The following is a 21,822-nucleotide window of genomic DNA, read 5'->3' on the forward strand; positions in this document are numbered from 1 at the left end:
CTGTCTCCAACAAACACATATATCAAACACATCTTTACCACAAGTTTGCTCCAAACATAAAACTAATTTTATAATTTTAATATGTACATTACCTATACAGTATTTTGTTGCATTGAGGGCATAACCGTTGGGACAAGTACAGTACACCTGGCCATTAGACACGGCACATGTTGCTCGGCCGCTACCACCATCACAGGTTGCTCTTTGTTGTGCTGTGCACACATTTTCAGCTTCAAAAATATACAAAATAAATTGTGGTCATTATACATGTAATTAAATAAAAAATTCATTACCATGATTACTTTTGAAACAAGAATACAAATGTCAGCAGATATTATTCTCAGTCTTGTTGGGATGCTCACCATTTTGAAACTTTACCTTTGTAGAAGAAAATGGAAGATATAGTCCGAACACAAATCCATGGCATAAACCTATAATTTTGACCTTGAGATCAAAGGTCAATGTCATAAAGAGGTCATGAATTTACATGACACATAGTCTCATGGTGATACACCCATGTCTTATGGTATGACTATGTTAAAACCCTATAATCAATTTTGACCTTGAGGTCAAAGTTCAAGGTCATATAGAGGTCCTGAAGGTACTCGACACATTGTCTCATGGTGATACACTCATGTGTCAAATATGGTATGCCTATGTCAAAGAACAAAGAAGTTATGGCCCGGACACGAATCCATTGTAAAAAACCTTTAATTTTGACCTTGAGGTCAAGGTGATATGGAGGTCATGAAGGTACTCGACACATCGTCTCATGGTGATCCACCTGTGTGCCAAATATGGTATGCCTAAGTCAAAGAACAAAGAAGTTATGGCCCGGACACGAATCTGCACAGACAGACAGACGGACGGACAGACAGTGATTCCTATATACCCCCCAGAACTTTGTTCGGGGGGTATAACTAGTTCAATTTGGTTTTCTACTATCAACCTGTCTGCAAAATAATTACCTAATACGGAGTGTCATCAAGGTCAAAGGGTGCATTGGCTGTTCCATTTAATGTAACAAATGGGTCAGCCATATGATATTTTAGATCTTAATTCTTGTTTATATTTTTTAGATAATACATAAAAATGCAAATATCAACCATAAAATGTCCTTTCTTTGTTGTTTTATCGAGTGATGAAGGTAGCAATCATTGTAGAAGAAATCTGCAGGTTTTTTCTGCAATGCTAGCTACCTTCATCACCTAATGATACAACAACAACAACAACAAAAGCATTTTATATATAACAAAGCAATGTTTTATGACACTCTGAGCCCTGTGTTCTCATCTACTTGATTCAGTCAACAATTTTAACAAATCTTTTACTAAACATTTAAACTAATCAAATCTACCTAATATATTCTACTTTCTTTGTGAAAACGTGACATGCATACATACGTAAACAGCTGACTAAATCTGTTTCGTTGAGACGATACCCAGTGTTACATGCACATGTGTAGGTACCCACACCATCTACACACTTCTGCTGGCAGTTGTTGGAACCTGCACACTCATCCTTGTCTACAAAACATAATGCAATTAAATCAACGAGGTAATATTTCATACACAGCACACTTATCTAAAATCATTTTGCCCTGTGACATGGTAAAATACAATGCATATCACATTTGAATCCTTCTCTATTTTTAAAGATGCACCAACTATAATTCATAAAACTAAATGCTATCATTTTCATAACTTTTGTTTGTATTAAAAATCAATATATGCACCGAGGGGTGCATAAGCCGAGTTGCATGGGATACATTGTAAAGTCAGGAATGATGTGGCATATTTATAATTGTGAAGAACTAATTTCAGTTTTAAACTTTTCAAGTTACTGTCCAGAAACCATATTTGTCTGAAGTTTTCAATCTATTTTTGGTCACTGTGACCTTGACCTTTGACCTTTTTTCTCCAAAATCAATAGGGGCCTTGCTTTGCTGGTATCCAACAATATAACCAAGTTTCATTTGATTCAAATTCAAAAATTTCAAGTTATTCTCCGGAAACTAATTTTTTTTTTTAATTTTAAATCTATTTTCGGTCACTGCGACCTTGACCTTTGACCCATTTTCTCCAAAATCAATAGGGGTCTTCCTTACCTGGTACATAACAATATATCAAAGTTTCATTTGATTCAGATTTAAACTTTCTGAGTTATCATCCTGAAACCAAATTTTTCAGAAATTTTCATTGTATTTTCGGTCACTGTGACCTTGACCTTTGACAATTTTTCTCTAACATCAATAGGCGTCTTCCTTACCTGGTACCCAACAATATATCAAAGTTTCATTTGATTAGATTGCAAACTTTTTGAGTTATCATCCGGAAACCAATTGTTGGCGCCCAACCGCCCGCCCACATCACCAAACCAATAGCCGAGTTCAACTTCGTTGGAACTCGGCTAAAAATCACAAATAGATTGTGTAAGTATGAAATGAATCATCACTTCAATATCCCATGCCTTACATGCAGAGTGGACCATAGTATAAGGAATTCACTGTATTTAGTTAAGGAGATATGCTACTTACTCCAGAGAAATTTGAAATGAATGAAAAGTGGAGGATATGTACAACAATATTTTGAAACTAAAACTTTCAAATTTACTTTATTTAGACAAAAAATGCAGCTATAGTAGCAAGCAATCTGAAAAAAATTTAAAACCCCAACTAGACTCCAACCAGCGATCTACATTTCAGTAGTCGATGTGCTAATTACCTATTGAGCTACTCGGCTAGGCGATGATTTTTAAAATCAATAAGCAAATATTGCTAATATCTATATATTTTCATCCATGTTATAGACAGAATTCAGCCATTTTGACAATGTAGAGTACCTCCTTCAATTTTTTTTTACCAATCACAACATATTTCATTTGTGGTGAGAATTCAAAGGTCGAGGTAACAGATACAGTAACAATTTACCATCACATGTGTTGGTCTGGGTGTTTTTCTCATATCCAAAATTACAGGTACACGTGTAACTGCCAACAGTGTTTTGACATCTTGAGTTAGCGGGGCAGGGATTGGATGAACATTCATTGATGTCTGAAAGTATTTAAAACATTTATTCATATTTTCATCAAACATATCTTAAAATAGCTCAATCTTCTTTTTTAAGGTGACAAAAGTAAGTTGCATAAGTTTCTTACCTGTACAAGCATATTGGGTGTCCCTGGAGTAACCGGTCTTACAGTTACAGGTATAGGAACCCACAGTGTTACTACAAGTTGTGGTGGCCTTGTTACATTTGTCCGTATTTGTCTGACACTCATTAACATCTGTGCATGATAAGTACAAAAATATCAAATTCATTTCAAAAGAGAGTGATTAAAACAATGCCATAACATTTAGAATGGATATAAAATATAGAAACAGTTAGTCCAGAATTTAAACCTGTACACAGTATTCAGATTCTTTCCTGGCTATTCAATACTTTCAAAGTGAAATACATTGAGAATAAAATTGTATAAATAAAGAAATACGACAGATATCAATATTTCTTGCTTTTTTGTTATGCAATGGACTGGGAATCGAACCTAGGACCTCTGCATTACTAGTCAGGTACTCTAACCACTGATCTACCCAAACCGATATCCACAGTCCATATATCCCCAACTACTACAGTACATTATATGTATGAGTTGTGATCACCCATTTTTTCAACTTAAATTTGAAGACTTCTATCAATCATGAAAACAAAACAATAGACAGTACTGCCTACTCCTTCTGTACTTTAATAGCTGACCTAATGACACAAGCTTTGTTGGAGACCTCTATCTGTAGTACTCACCTTGACAAGTTCGGGCATCACCGCCCAAAATATACCCAGATATGCAGGAACAGGTGTAACCATTAGCAATGTTGGTGCAGTTCTGACTACATGGGGGAGGTTTGTTTACCACACACTCATCCTTGTCTGCAAAATTAGTAAGGGATCAAAACATTAACTTGGAGAAATTCTGATATTCACAATTTTCAGTCCTTTTAAATACTTCTCTATCCAGATTTCAATACAAGTGTCCTTCAAGTTGCAAGAGAAGAGTTTATCTTACAATGAGATAAAAAAAAATTACAAAGTCTCTCAAGTCCTTGTTAATGACAAATCTTAGTGCACACACATTTTGACTTGTTGCCTCCAAGGCAGTGGCAAGCACTAAAATTCATTTTAATTGACATTCAGACTTATATCAATATTTTCTGAAATGAAAACTACATTTGTCACAAAATACCTGAGCAAGTGATTCCGTCTCCATCAAGATGAACTGGACAGGAACCACAGACAAATCCAGCTGGAGTGCTGTACAGATCACGAGCAAGGACATCAGTACAGTCCACTCCTGGCCAGCAGGGATTGGTCGCACAACCATCCTGGTCATTTTCACAAAAGTTACCATCATATCCTGTCACACAGGTACAGGGAACAATGAAAAACTGGTCACTGCTGTCTACATTGAAGCCACACGTACCACCATTCTACACAGAAATATTAAGCACGATCATTAAAAATTATTCATTATAACTGTAAAAATTCAGTTCTAATTATTCAAGAACATCTCCTGAGAAGAATGCAGTTTATTTTGTCATGAAGTATTTAATTATTGTGATTTGCGAATATGTTGGGATCTTCCTTTATTCAATTCATTGGTGTGACATACACTATTAAAATTTATCCTACTGAGCGCCCTGGGAACTTAGAAAATTAGGAAGGGGGGGGGGGGGAGTTATATAGAACTTAGTTTTGATGGTCCAGTGAAAGATTGACTTTGAGATAAATTCAAAATGAGTTATTGTTATACCTCCCTTTACAATAACATAATCCACTCACACCTTATTCATTGATTTATGATTTTGTATCATTAAAACAACATTATAAATACAAAGATATGAAAGATATATATAGTAGCTATTAGCAGCATAAGTTAAGTCAAACAATACTTACCCCCCCCCCCTTCCCCCGGTCAATATTGTACTGTTCCATTGATTTGCATGAGTTGAAAAAAAAATCCAAGGGGGAACTTATAGGTGCTCAATAGGATGGATACAACAGTTTTCACAAAAGTTTTATTTCTTTATTACTACTGCTCTACATGTATACAGATATAAAAAAAACTGTTCACAAGAGACTTACACAAAGAGAAATAATGTATGCAGGATGTTTCATAAACTACATTAATTTTATTAATGTATATTGCAAACTTGACTGATATTGCATCTCACACTAATGTGTAATACTGAACAACAAATCTTATATCAATCAATCTTGTAGTTCTGACAACAAATCTTATATCAATCAATCTTGTAGTTCTGACAAAGTGCATTAAAATCATTGGAAAAATCAAGATTGCTATGCGTAGCCATATGTCCCCGCCACCGCAAAAAAAATTGAAGTGCAAATGTCCAATAACTCCTGTAAACTTTGTAGAATCAAAATGGCAGTGCAATATGATCAACTACATATGGTGACTAACAATCCTAGAAATTTGAACATCTGTCCTGCAGTTTCCATGGAGTTCTGTCCACAAAGTCGAGTGTGACGGACATCGGTATTTCACTGTGGTGGATCAAAATCCTGGATTCACAAAAAATCTATATCTACTTTTGAACTTTATTATCTAAGGGCCCACAGTCCCTTGAAATCCAAAACCACTTTGAAATATCTTCTAAACAGACAAATGAATGGAAGAATATGACATCCCTCTTTGTGAGTAGGAATGGTACTTGTGCCCTATACATCATAATTTCTTACCTTACACTTGCACAATTTAATTTTTGGAGTCCACAGAGACTGGGCCTTCCCATCAGACACTGTGACCTGGATAGACATGGAGTTACTGTCCGGAACATTGATCCAGGTCAGTCTTTTAGTTGCATTATCCACTTTAACTCCAGAAGGAGCATCACTATTCAAAAGGAAAAAGATGGTGTCCCCTTCATTTTGATCCTCAGCCACTAGCTGTAGTGAGAAATTACCACCAACCGATACCTGGATTGTAACATTGCCGTTCTTTATCTCTGGTGGATAGTTGGCTACAAAGAAATAAAGGTGACTTGAAAACCAAACAAAATTACATACAGATGAATTTGAATGTGGATGGAACAAAAATCTATACAAGAGCACAAGTGAAGACCTGGAGCTGATATTTGCATCAATTGATATTTTAACATTTTCCCTTCAAAATGTAAGCCTAAATTCATAAGAATGTGATTGCTGGTTTAGACCATTTAGATTTTTGAAAAATTATACTTTATGTTTCATTACAAAGCACAATACTGAGTAATGTAGAAGATCACTACTATACACAAGATTGTATCGTGTGACTAAACAAAAGTTGTGAGAGTGAAATTCTTGTTTGATATTATGTATTCTGTCCTCCAACAATTCATCCACACTGGACTTAACCTACTAGTATCCAACTTGAAAATATAATGTATTTAGCTCCAGCTAAGCTTGTAATGTACTCTTCTTGATAAACCTAACTTGAGATGGCTGAACCTTAACATAAAAATCTTAAAGCAAACTCACCAAGGGTGGACTGTGTTTCTGCTAAAGCCGTCTTGGTGTCAGAGGTAGCTGAAGCCAAAGCAGCATTTTCTGTAACCTTGAAATCAAAGTAACATTCCCTGCGCTTTTCTGGATCAGAATCCGTGGAAGCCCCTTTGTTACAAGCACTGATGGCTTGAGTTTTCTTGGCAGGATCCGGAAACATAATGGTCAGGTTAGCATTGAAGAAGACTGGGGTGTAAGCTGTATCTACGTGGCTAGCCCAGTTAGTGTTGTTTGGACTTCCACCATACGTAAACAGAGTAGAGTTCACATTGTTTTGCCCTTCATGAAATAACAATACAAGCCTTAATATAGGTATATGTATGTGTTTGTGTATATATATATATATATATATATATATATATATATATAAAAGCACAACAACAAAATTTCCCTTTTATTTTAAAAAAAGCCGCAATGTCGAGACTAGAATACGAAATGACCTTGAAGACGAGTATTTTATTAATATATCATCTTAAGACCTCAAAACTATGGTAAAACATTATTCTAAATCCACATAGGTTCGGATTCGCATGACTCTTAGTGTTGCGATGTCGGGGTTTATAGAATGCGGCTTTAATTTGTCTGACCTTGAAAGGTGTATTACCTTGAAAAATTATACTGTATCTTATTCCTTAGATTTCTCTCCCATTCACCTATTTGATTGTTGGTTTTGATTTTAATGCTAGATCTGTGTCTTTTGATTGACCTTGTTTGTTGTTTGATCGATTTCTTCTGGCAATCATTATTTTTCGCTGTTCACCATATCCGAATCATCAATGGTACGGCCTACCTAATATTGTTTTGAACTTAAGGAAAGTCCGTGCTTTTACGTATCCGGTTTTAAATTTTAAACACCGACTAGAAAGTTCCAGTTATAACTTCTTTGTCTGATGTTTGTAGTTTACGACAACTGTACGAGTCAAATTTAGCATTCAAATGTGAATCTTAGATATATTTACCATGATTTATCATAGTGTCAAGTCCTCACTAGCTCCAATGGTACAAAGCAATGTAATATCTACACTGATCTCTAAAAGGCTCATAGCTTGCAATCTAAGCCTGAACAAGTTAAAAATCATACATAGGCGTGACCCTCACAGTGGAATTCAAACTGTTTTTAGTGAGTTTGTGTTTTGGTTCAAAGAAACCAAGAATTATAAATCCTCAGAACAGTATCAGTAAAGTTGTTGAATATTTGAACTCCTCTTCACAAGTATTTTCAAGAAACAAAATTATTTGTACATGAGCTGTAGTTGCTAGAATCTACACATGTTACACTATATTTATTTTTCCTGTAAGTATGAGATAGCATGTAGGTATTTTTATGTATGCTATGATTGATAGCCAAACCAAAAAAGAATAACACACACACCAAAAAAAAATTGTGAGAAAAAGGAAGGGGTGGGGTCCCCCCCCCACTCCTTGTGTTCTAATTGTCTGGTGGGACAAAATTGTCAGTATGTTTTACATATACACTGTATATATATTGTCATATTCTGTTAATCTTGATTTTAAGACTGTATTTGCTGTAACAATTTACTATTTTCAAAGTGTGCAAAGAATAATTGTAAAACTTAAATTTAAAAATAGGGGTTTACGTATTCAAGAGACCATTTTGCAAAATATCTCTGGTCAACTATGGTAAAATATGTTTTATTGTTAACCTTATATATAATTCTAAATATTTTTAAAGAAAAACTGGCATGTAAACAATTTAGATTTTGAGAATTTTCAAAATTGCGATATTCTGTGATTTTTTTCTGAAGGATGTGCGCAGATTAAACAGCAATTGTGTATGTTTTCAATTGAATAGCTTTAAAAATTCTCTCAGTAAATGAATAGCTATTGGTCTTTATATATTATAGCTTGATATAATGTGCTTTGGTGCATATTTTTAATAAAACATGAGATCATGCATTCTTGTGTTAAAATTTGGCTTTTGCATTTGGGGGTATATGTGCTCTGTAGCACATAGTATAAAAATAAACCCGCAAAGGTATGTCTAATATGGGTTTTTAAGTTAGTTTATGAGTTGTTAAAGTTATTTAAATGAAAAAAAATTTTGATTGACGGAAATTTCTAATAGTATTTACCTACCTTAATCAGTCCATATCATTATCTTCCCACCATTTTATTCCATAATCACATTGTTTTGTAAGTTTTCCCTCTAAATTTACCTGATGTCTGTAATTTTCAAGAATAATTCTATTTTCATCCCGACCCGACCATGGTACAAACTCCCTAAACCATAGTCAGTAAACACGCTTTACAACGAAACCACCACCATTTTTATCACTCAGTACAACAGTGTATCACTCTTGTCATCAATGTAGTTTATCAATACTTGTCGTTTTTTGCGTGTTATTTGTTTATGTAATATATGTCTCTTGATAAAGACGCGGGTTGCGTCGAAAATTTGAGTTTTAAATAACCAACAGTGTCGTGGCCTTTTCAGTGCTTTTATATATATATATATATATATATATATATATATATATATATATAGGTAAAAAATAAAAATGAAACACGAAGACGTTTAGTAAAGCTTTAGCGCTTTCATTTCAAATCTTCAGAAGCTTTACATTTAGTAACATAGCGACGTTATATATATATATCTCAATTCCAAAAAGATATCGTAAAATGGCTGAAATATAGCCAAATTGGTGTAAAACCTCAATCAATCAATCAACCAAATGGAGGCCACACTGACCAATTTTTGGTTTGTGATACATCTTCCCCCCAAGATGCAATAGCTGATCAAGTTTAATCGTCCTAGGCCTTGCAGTGTGAAAGATGCGATCTGGACATAATTTGAGTATGTTAAAGATGTAACATTTCAGAAGGCCACAGTGACATATTTTTGGGTTGCGACACATCTTGCCCCTTCCCCGTTGACTACTGACTGAACAAGTTTTATAGTCTTGAGTCTCAAAATGTGTGAAAGATATATGACCCAGATGAAAAAGTCAACAGATGGGCGGATGGACGGAAAAGCCTATAACATGATATGACCCATCAAAAGATGGGCGTATAAACACGAATTTATAGAAGGTATAGGTCACCAATGAACTGAAAGAAAACAAGATCTACGAAGGTCAACCATAAGGAATGTCCAATCTAACAGAGTCATTCATAGTTTTGCTGATCTTTAAAAAGAACATTGAATGGATGATGGAAAGTTTCATTTTAGCTGCACAACAGATACTTAGTCTACATGAGTGATCATGTACACCTAATTAAAAACATGTTGATAACCGATGTCAGTAACATGTAAACAAACCTTACTTTTTACTAATCTATTTCATTGTACATGCATGCTATTTGCATCTGTGTATTTCTTGTGATGAATTGATTAAAAGTGTAAATGCACAAATTTAACAGCTGTACACATGCAGCTTAATATGCAACTTACATTGAAATCCGTTATTTTGAAATACAGCTGTTACATGATCACTTCATTACATGAAATCATTATAATTCCCTCATAGCATCCTCTTTTGCTTTGTATTAAAATGTTGGCTGATTTAAAATTGCTTACATAATGAAATATCGCTTCATTTGAGGTAAATTAGCAGTCCACTGAGTTGGTACTATATTGTTTTCATAACAGTTACTTTGAATTTGTTTACATCAGTCGTTGCCATGGTTGACGAGTCCATAATCATGCAAGTAGTCAAGTGTTCTGAGATCAGTTCTATAACCCAGACGCATTCATTGCATGACATTTTCAGAATTTTGATTTCATTGCCTACATACATTTGTACACTTTCATTTAAAAAATAATAAATCTGTGACCAAATAATTTTGTTTAGGTTTGCAAAAGTTTATCAAATATAAGGGACTGATTTTAAATTTTTTTTTTTCAAAAATGACAAAACTTTGCATATATTGAAAACAATCAGCTGGTGTTCTGAATTTCAATGTATTCAGGAGTAAACTGTACTGTAATGGTGGTGCTACTGATAAATTCTGCGATTTGAAAATGAACAATGAAATTGGAAGATACATAAAATATTTCTGTCAGACTAAAACATGAAGACTTTCTGGAATAAAGAAATTTGTGTTGGATTTGATTGCATTGCTTTTTTTCTTATTTGATCAATGACAATCAATCTACAATGAAATTATATACATTAACAGTATCATATTATACACAGTTACTTACAATCAGTGGTTTCATATACATTCAAACCTCGTGATCTCAAACTTGATGGGACCAGGATAAAACTTTGAGATATCCAAGGAGTGGACATATCAAGGGTGAAATAATTAGAAAATAAGTGGTTGGGACTTCCGAATCACTTTGACATTCCATGATATTTGAGTATCGGTGTTTGAGATACCGAAGTTCAACTGTACATCCGAAGTTTTTGAATTTTTTTTTGGTCCATCTCAATCCTTATTTGATAAACAACTAACAATACTCTATTCATACATAAAACCTATCTAAATGTGTTCTCAAATTACCCAGAAAAGTTCATCATACCGATTAAACTAAGTATATAGTCTGAACAGCCCTAAATTCATTCAGTATTAGATATCCAATCTAACTCCCACCTACTGGTGAAGGATAAAATGTATATCTGTTGGGAAAACTTAATTGCTAATGGATAATTAACACCTTTATAACATAAATCCATTGTGATCCTCTTTAGACATTCGACAGCAAGGAAAACAAGACTTACATTTCACTCCGTATGTGTAAACGACACTCTCGACTGAGTCAGAAGGTGTGACACTTCCATTTGGTGAAGTAAAGTCATTACTAGTTGAACCATCAAAGTTGCCCAAAAGTCCTAGAAAAAATGAAATATTGATCAGCTGCTTGTATGAAACACTGTTATCCAAATTTTATCATTAGAAATGCTAAGTTAGTTAAGATTTGTTAAGTTTGTTTATTACAGTAAGAAAACTGTTAACCTAGCTTCCTTACAAAGTATACAAGTATGTATGTTGACAAATATGTTGTAAATTGCTGTATGATATGGTGGATTCAGTTTCATTATATCAGGAGCTAAAGATGTGAAAACTACACTGAAACTGAAATAGTCAACAACAACATTTCATTATCAGTAGGCAAGTTGTATGTAGCTCAAATACAATATAATTATAGAAAAGCTCTTGAAAGTACCCAAAACTTAAATTCATCTTTTCAAAGTATCTATATATTTTATATACATGTAGTAATAAACAAGATATGCTCTAAATCAAAACACAAATACCCCCAAAAATGCCCAATAAATGATGTAATATATGCTATATTTACATTGTTACAGTACATACTATTTTGGACCTGCCCTAGTCAGAACCCCGGTGTTGCGAAATTCACAATTTTAGGGTATCCATTTCTGCTCTTCCTTACTATGTATTTAGTTTTTATAAAGTATCAGCAAAATCTAAGAAGTTTTTCAAATGATAAAGACATTTCTTTAATCACTATGACCATTTTTGCCTCACAATGTTACAAAATTTCCTACCCTTTGGATCATGAAATTTACAATTTTGGTAAAGGGCTACCTACTCCGTCTAAATACCCATTTTGTTTCAATAGCATTAAAGATGTTATTTAAATGTTTTACACATACAAGCTATCTGCTAGATTTGGTCCAGCCCTGCATGGACTCAAAACCTCTATCCCATAGAGCATAAAATTTACAAGTTAGATGCCTCCCTACTCCATATATGACTATGCAACAAGTTTTTCTTAGAGATATTCAGATGGACGTAAGATTTCTGCTTCATACCAAATTTGAAAAGAATTGGAAGGGTATATAGTCAACAAGAAAACATCCAATTGTTGACACATGATGGGCGTCACACAATGGCAGGTGCAAACCAATGGCAATTGCTTTCAGAACATTTCCATAGTGATATGATTTTAATTGTGGCCCTGCTAATCTTCAACCCCCCCCCCCCTCCCAATTTTCTATATTTTCTACAATAAAACTTTGATTCCCTATTCATGCCAACAATAAAATTATGAATTAAATTATGAATCTCAACTTCATTGAAGTGCTTACAAATTAAAATATTTAATCAGTGTTTCTTGATAAAATATCTTTTAAAGATATACTTGTATGTAAAACTTTGATTCTGTATTGAGTCCTAAGCCTCAATCTCCCCCCCCCCCCCCCCCCCCACCCCTCATCATCAGCCATGGTTTGAAAAAATTTGATTCTGCACTATCTTTTAATGCTTGCATATAAATACATACACTATTGCTTTTGAGAATGAGATTTTTACAGTTTTTCTCTGACTATTAAATTCCTATATTAAAAATTGTGGCCCCACCCTACCCCAGCTGGGGCCATACTTTGAACAAACTTGAATCTTCAATACCTGAGGATGCTTGCACATTGATATGATCATGGCCCGGTTGTTTCTGAGAAGAAGATTTTTTGCTCTATATATTTTTTGAAGCACAGTCAGCATAAATATATAAACAAGAAACATTTTAGAAACATGCCTCCTGTGTGGAAATGTTGAAATGGAACAACTTTAAATCTTATTGATCATGAAAAACATCGGTAATTACTCTATACATGATTATTCCCCTTCTACACTCGCTGATGATTTTGCCCCATTTTATATTCGCCCAAAGATGTATTAATCATACAAGAGATTAGACAAAAAAACCAGTTTCGCCCAATCTTAAATTTGCCCACTTACGAGGGCGAAAATAAAATGAGGGTGAATATTTCCCTATATCCAGTAGCTATTAGTCATGAGCAATCATAGTACTGTTTCATCTCTATCAGGCAAAAGGATCTGTGGTTAATTGATTTAATATGAGATTCAAAATAAGTATGAAGAAGTCATAATAGTGAAAGGTGAAGATAATGAATAGTGATCAATCTCATAACTCCTATAAGCAATACAAAATAGATAGCTGGGCAAACACTAACTCCTGGAGAGTAAGCATCCTGTCGACCGGTCACACCTTCCGTGAGCCCTATATCTAGATCAGGTAAATGAAATTATCCATATTCAAAATCAGTGTGCCACGAACGGCCTAACAATCGGTATGAAACACGACAGACAGCATTTGACCCAATGATAGGTTGTATTGGCAAAGTAGATCGTTGTAACGACCATAGAATTTGCGAAATGCTGACTTTAAATGAGACTGTTAAAACCCCTGTATCATCAACTTGTTTCTCAATACCTTGCCTCGATTCAAAAACTGACAATATGCAGAACAAGTGCCAATTAAATGATGTAATATATGTTATATTTACATTGTATGACTATTTTGGACCTGGAGCATTAGTGTAAGACATTTTGACCCACGGTGGGCATCTAGTCTGTAGGATGTACCTACCAGCATACCGAGTTGGATGCCTATCATGCAAAGATATACTGTAAATCCCTACATATATGCGAGAAATTTATTATCATGTAATTCCACGAGAAACATCACTCACAATTTTTTTTTTCTCACTTATATTTTTATATTGCTAAAATGCATGCAAAAACACTAAATCAAGAGAGCACGTGCGTATTTATTTTCTCACGATTTGACGTCCATGAGTCATTTCGCGATAATAAATACTCGCGTAAAATAATGAATCTACAATAGTTCTCAAGATATTGAGTGGACAGTATTCTCTGGTGTCCAATTTGACCCTTAACCTTTTGATCTTGTGACCTCAAAATCAAAAAGGGACATCTATTAGGGGGAACCAGCATACCAATGTTAATCAGAGGGTTTTTACGATATTATGCAGACAATATACATTTATTGCATGATAGTGAGAGAGATATGAAGATTTATTCACCCAAGAAAAATCATATTCCCCGAGGGTGTTGCCCTCAGGGAATATGATTTTTCTTGGGTGAATAAATCTTCATATCTCCCTCACTATCATGCAATAAATTGTTTATTATACCGAAACAAAGCAAGACCACAAAATTGTATTTGAGATTGGAGTTTACTCATCTATACATCGTACATGTATGTAGCTGAGATCGCCCTAACAGTAACATCGCGCCGTCAACGTATATATAGACGGTACAAACAGCGAAACACAGTGATATGATAACCAGTTTTTGTATTTCCATTCTCCTTGAATGCTGATTTACTTGCATGTTTTTACATCAACCAGAATCAGTCGATTTTAAAACTGTATATCAGAGACCCGAATATTTTGTGCCTTACGAACTATGAAAGTAGAATGACTCGGACTTATTGTGACGTCATAATACACTTCGTCTACTTTGATGTTAAATTTATGGAAAATGCACGAAGCTGCCCAAGGAGAAATATGATAGGGAGATATGATGTTTGAGAGGGAGATATGAAGTTTTGTCTTCCCTGGCACGTGACTGTTTAGACCAATCAGATTACGCGTTACATAGAATTCTCATACTGAGGTACAATAATATCTTATATCCAGAGAAAATTGTCCCTTGACCTCAAAATCAATAAAGGTAATCTACTCTTTAGGAAACCTGTATAACAATTTGATGTTTGTCAAACAAAGGAATCTTAAGATATTGAGAGGACAACACAACTGACGGACAGGTGCAAACCAATATACCCACTTTTTTCCCCAGTGAGAGCATAAATGATAGAACCCACAATCAATCCAATTAACAGATTTTAAGAAACTATACCTGTGAAATTACTGCGGTAGCTGGAAGATGCTGAAATGACCAGCTGAAACATTGCATTATTAAGCTGTACACCTGCTGTCAGTCCTCCACTAAAGATCATTTTGTAAGTGGTTATGTTGCTGCTGCTGACTGCTTTTGTGATTGACACTTCATTCCAATCCACGGCTCCTCCAGAGAAATCCATAGACTGAACTGCGCCATTTTTTAGGATTTCTGTCAAGGAAAAATGGTGAGTGATGTGTCTAACCCATGTAAAATATGAAAAAAATTAAGTTTTGAAAATGGCTTTTCCCTTACGCCAATTCAACTTAATCGATAGATTATCATCCCCGCCCACCCCTAAAAAATCGGTCCGCCCGGAATTTTTGTTATTTTGCGAAACTTGCGATTTCCGGTAAAGTTTCATGTCCGACTTTAGTATTTACACTTCTTGTGTAAATTTCCGGTATAGCAACGTGAAAAACCATGTGAAGAAAATAGATTTATGCATATGGTTTTCTTAATTTCTTACGGGTGTAAATGAAAGGAAGGGATAAATGTTCTTCATATCTTGATGAAGTTTGGTATCTTTCTGTGCTTGAAATTAAAGCTTAACCTGGAATTTGTCGGTGAAATAAGCATAGATTGATATCCATCTGGCTTTAAATGATGCACATATGTTGACAAAAAGTCGTTTGTCATCATTATTTTTCTCAGAAAATAAAAATTAAAAAATAAAACCCTCCCACCCGCCCCATACTTTTTGGTGACCCTGGATGATAATCTACTAATTAAGTTGAATTGGCCTTACATTCATATAATTTATCAATATCTTCTAAACTTATATGTGTTTATTATATAATTTGCAGTACATGTATTTATATTGTGGCGGATTTGGTACTTTAACAAGACCGCTGATTCGTGATCATCATCACAATATGAATGCAAAAATCATACTTTTACTGACTTTACTTGCATTTTCGACACATTATCTAACAATGAAGAGTGGTTTTGTACTCAATGTTAGGGATTTGACAGTTTACAGTATTGCTGGAAAATTAATTTGCACGACACACTAATATATATCTCATTTTGGGGTCATTAATGCCTGGATACAGATTTCTGCTACATTGTAAAGACAATAAAAATATGACAATCAACCTCTACACAATGATATAAATAAATTCACCAAAAGAATTAACTTCAAATTCAAAATAATTGTAGCATAATCTTGCACACTGCACACTAATCATGCAACTCGAAAAAAAAATGTAAAAACACTTAAATCCCCCCCCCCCAATGGTCATTATTGTTTCACACCTGATTTTTTTTATGCATACATTACAACTTGTTTACAGTTACTCAATACTTGTGTACAAATAGTGACTTGGGGGAGCTAATTTGACAATAATTGTGTAAACAATTTGAAACTGAAAAAGTGTCTGAATATCATCTTCAGACTACACACGAGAATTTTGCAATAATGGAAGTAATTACAGAAAAAAGAGCTTTTAAGGTTCTAAGCATAGGTATGCTTGGAGCCAATCTATCAAGTTTGTATGTAATCCTCAACAACAACAAAAAAATTATAAAAACTAAGGGGGTGGAGGTAGCAGGGAAAATGTACCAGTTCTTGACACTTATAGTGACAAATATGAAACTTGTAAACTTAGCTTAACACTGATAATGTTCAGTCATGATTGCACCAAATAGTCATTGGCCAACAATGCTATTGTCACGGTAGGTTTCATAAACTTTGCCCCTGTAAATTTTGAGCAAATGGCTGCATGTCCATCCAGACTATTCAGAAAAATATAAATGAAAGCAACATCATGGTAAAATAAAACTACCACATCTACAGTGTATAAATGGGTCAACCTTATGTAGAAAATATGGGTTCACATTTAGCATCTGATTCCTTATCCATGATTCAGCATTTAAAGCTTGAATTGTAAGGTGCACCTAAAGGTACACAGCATTCGCTCTTCCAAACTTCAAGGAATGGACCCCACATCTTATTTCATGAACACTTATCTACCTGTATCTGTAGCTGCAGAATTCAATCTGAATTCCACTTTATCACTGTTAGGATTGGACTGTTTTCCTGCTATTGCACTTATAAATGTAGCACTCTTCACACCCCCAGCATTTCTCTGAGGTGAAAATCGTCCTTGAACCTCAACATCTGCTGCTTTCATCAGTACAAATTCTCCATGTCCATTGAAAGTGAAGGATAAACCATCTAGTGTTGTCAAATGTGGATCTCCCAAGGCACCACCTAGTGAATGCAAAAAAAGACGTTTATCACAAGTAGTTTTCCCAAAGCACCACTTAATGAACAAAGAAAAGTGAAAAGTTGGGGTTGGAATAGTGCAGGATTAAGATTGAATACAGAATTCGACATAGTTTTTTCATAATATTAGTCAAAAGCACTAGCAGATTCTTTAACTGACTAGTTGATTGGCAACTAGTCCTGCTGCCAAAAGCAGACGGCCAAGTTGCAAAGCGACAAAGGGGTGGGGGTGGGGGTGTTTTTCCAGGGCCTCCCCATAAAAAGTTTCAAACTCTAGATGCAAATTGTGCTTTTCTAGTTTTTGAGACAAATAAATGAAAATTTATTTTGATTTAGACAGCTTGAATCATCAAAATTGGTATCGTATAAGTTTTACATTATGACCCCTGGGTCGAGGCCTCTGCTGGTGGACTGTTAGTCCCCGAGGGTCTCTACAGCCCAGTAGCTAAGTACTTAGTTACTAGCTTGAAAATACGGATGCATAATTGCTGTTATCAAATTTAGAAATTCATTTCAAAATTAAGGATTATCTCCCTCATGCATAGCTCTTATCCTTAGACGAATTTGACTCCACTTTTTTGGCACGCTGTTTTTGGCTACAATAGCTTTAAAACTTCATTATTATTTCGGATTTCAAACATTTCGGTTGAGCATAACTGAAGAGACATTATTTGTCGAAATGCGCATCTGGTGCATCAAAATTGGTACCGTATAAGTTTTACATCATCAACAGTGGAGATTTTATGGAGTAAAAACATGTACTACAACATATGCATAACTTGCTTTAATTTTCTAATCATACTGACCTGCTCCACTGGCCACAAAGTTCTCAGCTGTGCATACAGGCAGTACCTCCACAAACTTAGCACAAAGGTCCTCTCTTGAAGCATAACTATTTTCAGCATTACAACAAATGCCAAAGTTCTTATCTGCTGAAATTTGTTCAGCTGAAGTCGGCTGTCCAATCCTACAGTAGAAAGTGTATCATTTATCAACATTCATAGCCCTGATAAGCAAGCAGTAACACTCAAACTATAGTTAAAATCATTTTCATTATCTCTCAGATCTATGGTTAATAGTAGCTGTAAAACTAGCTGAAAATCAGTTTCTAATAAACTGTGAGCACTCCAAGTCAGGTGATATTAATTTTTTACACTACGTTCATCTTTCAATTCATTCATTATTACATTTTTACCATTCATTACTACTACCAAAAGAGTGGGGTGGGGGTCAATCCACCAATTAAATGTATAATTTTTGCATAGAAAAAATGTTTGTTTTGCACACTTTATTGCTGTCATCATACTTTTAGCAGTAGGTCTATTTATGTATCATGATGTCTAATTCTATCAAGTTATGAAATGGAAGCATTAAGCTTCCATCTCCATAGAACTAAGCAGTATTAGATATATGGTAGTATTCTATAATGATAAGATAAGACAGGAAGGCAGTAGTTTTACAACTAACAGTAGTATCATGTTACAATCTGGTTCCAGCATTCTATGGCCAAATTAGGTAATGGATTGCATAACTGACCAAGGGTGTAGATCACTTGACCAGTGATAACCAATGATAGCTCAGCTTCACTTACAGTGCATCAGTTCTTTGTTCACTGCCAGAGGTGCAACAGTGTGTTCATTTGTCTAATAGTATCTACCCGACGGTGTCAACCTGGGTACCAATAGTTAGTATTCTGCCCGACGGTGTCAACCCGGGTACCAATAGTTAGTATTTACCCAATGGTGTCAAGCCGAGTTCTGATGGGTTCCCCGAAGAGGTCAAACCGGATACTAGATAGGTTGACTCAATGATGTCAACCCGGGTTCAGTAGGGATTTCCTGAATGTCAACCAGGAAATTCAGCTTTGGGGTTTACAGATTATTTTATCGCAGTGACGTGAGTAGCCCCCGAGAAGGCCAAATATGTAGTTATGTTCGATATGTTTATTATTCTATTGTACACTAGGTGGTATACTTTATTAAATTGTCTGTAGATATATGTATGAATGTGAATAAATTATGAATGTTATCTGTGTTTTAGTAGTGTATAAATTTTATTTTACATGTGAAAATAACGGAAAATGAAAGTTCTCAAAAAAGTGGAGATGGTCAGCCCCCTTGTTCTACCTGCCTGATACGTTGGCATATTAAGTACAAATGACTGAAGTTTTGCTCATGCGTGAATCTGTCGACATTTGGTAACAAAACATTTATATAACTTTGTAAATCATCAGCACAATTTACAGATAATAATGCTCTGAATTGTACATCACATACATATTACTACGTATTGGAGAGGGAGATTACAGGGATTGGGGATTGTACACCTTTCATTTTGAGAGAGAGAGAGAGAGAGAGAGAGAGAGAGAGAGAGAGAGAGAGAGAATGAGAGAGAGAGAGGAGTTGAATAACCGGCAGCTGCTATATAAATAAAATGGCAACCGCCAAATAAATTAAGTGGCGACTGCCACATAAACTAAGTAGCAGTCACCAGTTATATGAATACTATTCTATACAGACTTGGACCCATTTCACCCAAGTTTGATTGAAATCGGCCTCCTGGTTCTAGAGAAGATTTTTAAACTGTATCAGTATATTTTCACTATTTCAATATCATCTCCCCTTGGAGAAGGGCATTGTCCATTATTCGAACAAACTTGAATCTCCCTTCACCCAAGGATGATTTTGCCAAGTTTGAATGAAATTAGCCAATTGGTTCTGGAGAAGAAGATGAAAAGTTTATGATAATGACAGACAACAGAATATTTGGATCAGAAAAGCTCACTTTAGCCTTCAGCTGAGGTGAGCTGATGAGGGTAACAATACATCCAAAATTCAATATAACCTATGTTCAACCATAAGAATAATGTTACTGGGGATTTATTTCAAATTTACCTCAATATAAAACATAGTTCAATATAAGTGGAGTAGTCTGTAAAACAGCAATTTCAGCATTCCAGTCTAGGAATCATTTAACATTTAACCTGTAATATTTTCTTCATATATAGTACAACTATATACTCACATGTATATGTTAAATCCTTTCGCAAGTGTAGGGTCTAAAATCAACCCTTTGTTTCCTTTGTTGTAGCAACAACGTTGGCTGCGTTGATCTCGGGCCGTACTTGACAAAGCACTTCGCTTGGCATAGCAGGTCATGGAACTAGGAATTTCTGCACTTGTGAATGTCTTAAATGAGTCTGTGGTCTGTAACAGACTTGGTGGACATTTGCTGACATCTGCTGTCACAACTTTTTTCTGTGGGTTTTTCTGACTCAACTTCTGACTTTCAATATAAGTATTACATTGTAGACCTGGATGAGCTGGGGCCACTAACTTGGAGATACGATAATATGAAAACCCTTTTCTGCTCCATCTATCAAAAAGAAAATATACTTTAAAAAACAAATCAAAAGCAAATTACAGCCTTTGCTCACACATAGTAGAAAATATGGGATGACTGAAATGTTATCCAAACACATGAATGGCAACTTGTGACCTTGACCTTCATTTTTCCCTTCAAGAATTTCAGAAAATACCTTTAAAGTTAACATACATTTGCCAACTGTACTTGTAAATTAATTCCCTACATGGTTCATCCAAAGTAGAGCATATTCAAAATACAGTTTATTTGAAGTCATATCCATTCAAGTTAAAAAAAATCCCTGCATTATCAGACTATTATTCTAAGTGGCTTTGACCTTGGCCAAATTATAACTCGTGTCAGGGTCATGACAAACCATCTGACCATTGCAATCATTGTGTCAAGTCCATGTATGAACTTTTACTCTTTCTTTACTTAGAAGATATGGCCTAAATGAAAATAGCAAGACATACACATTTTAATGAGGAAAAGGGTGAGAACTTGCTTGTTTAGGGGTGAGATTAAGGGTCTTGGGGATAAATTTTTATCAGTGTTTCAACAACCCAGATTTTGACAATTCTTTCAATCAATACTTGTGTATGTTTTGTTGTTTTTCATGTTTTGAAACAGAAAATGTTGTCCTGCAGCTAATATGATCTGATGATGAAGTGTGAATTACATCAGGTCTACAGTAAACGAATGTCTCCCTTCTCCTGATTATTGTAGCCCTATTTTCTGCATTAGTTTTAGGGGAGAGAAAAAAGTACACACTATGTAATACTGTAGTTAAGTGTTAGCTACATGATGACTGTATAATAATTATCATTACAACAATAATGGGGAGGGAAAGGGGAGGGGGGCATCCAATTGCAACAACAATGGCTTTTCAGCATTTCTAACAAACCCAGTGTATTGATTTTGTATTACCTGCAGACTAACACACAAATTAACCAGCTCGCAATTTTCCAAAGGAAAAATAGCCAGGTATTATATTTATATTAAGACGAATGATATGCA

General features: G+C 34.9%; 1 protein-coding gene across 1 annotated transcript in view; it reads right to left on the reverse strand.

Moving 5' to 3' along the window:
* Positions 1-21,822, reverse strand: part of LOC130048704 (uncharacterized) — a 161,728-nt gene that overhangs the window by 116,996 nt on the left and 22,910 nt on the right. The window contains 13 exon segments of the mRNA XM_056145736.1: positions 93-230; positions 1,404-1,526; positions 2,930-3,052; positions 3,157-3,285; positions 3,798-3,923; positions 4,237-4,480; positions 5,754-6,034; positions 6,531-6,833; positions 11,240-11,350; positions 15,171-15,383; positions 17,188-17,427; positions 18,249-18,409; positions 20,467-20,817. Coding sequence (XP_056001711.1) covers positions 93-230; positions 1,404-1,526; positions 2,930-3,052; positions 3,157-3,285; positions 3,798-3,923; positions 4,237-4,480; positions 5,754-6,034; positions 6,531-6,833; positions 11,240-11,350; positions 15,171-15,383; positions 17,188-17,427; positions 18,249-18,409; positions 20,467-20,817 — 2,543 coding nt within the window.

This window comes from Ostrea edulis, chromosome 7 (assembly GCF_947568905.1).
Source record: "Ostrea edulis chromosome 7, xbOstEdul1.1, whole genome shotgun sequence".
NCBI lineage: Eukaryota > Metazoa > Mollusca > Bivalvia > Ostreida > Ostreidae > Ostrea > Ostrea edulis.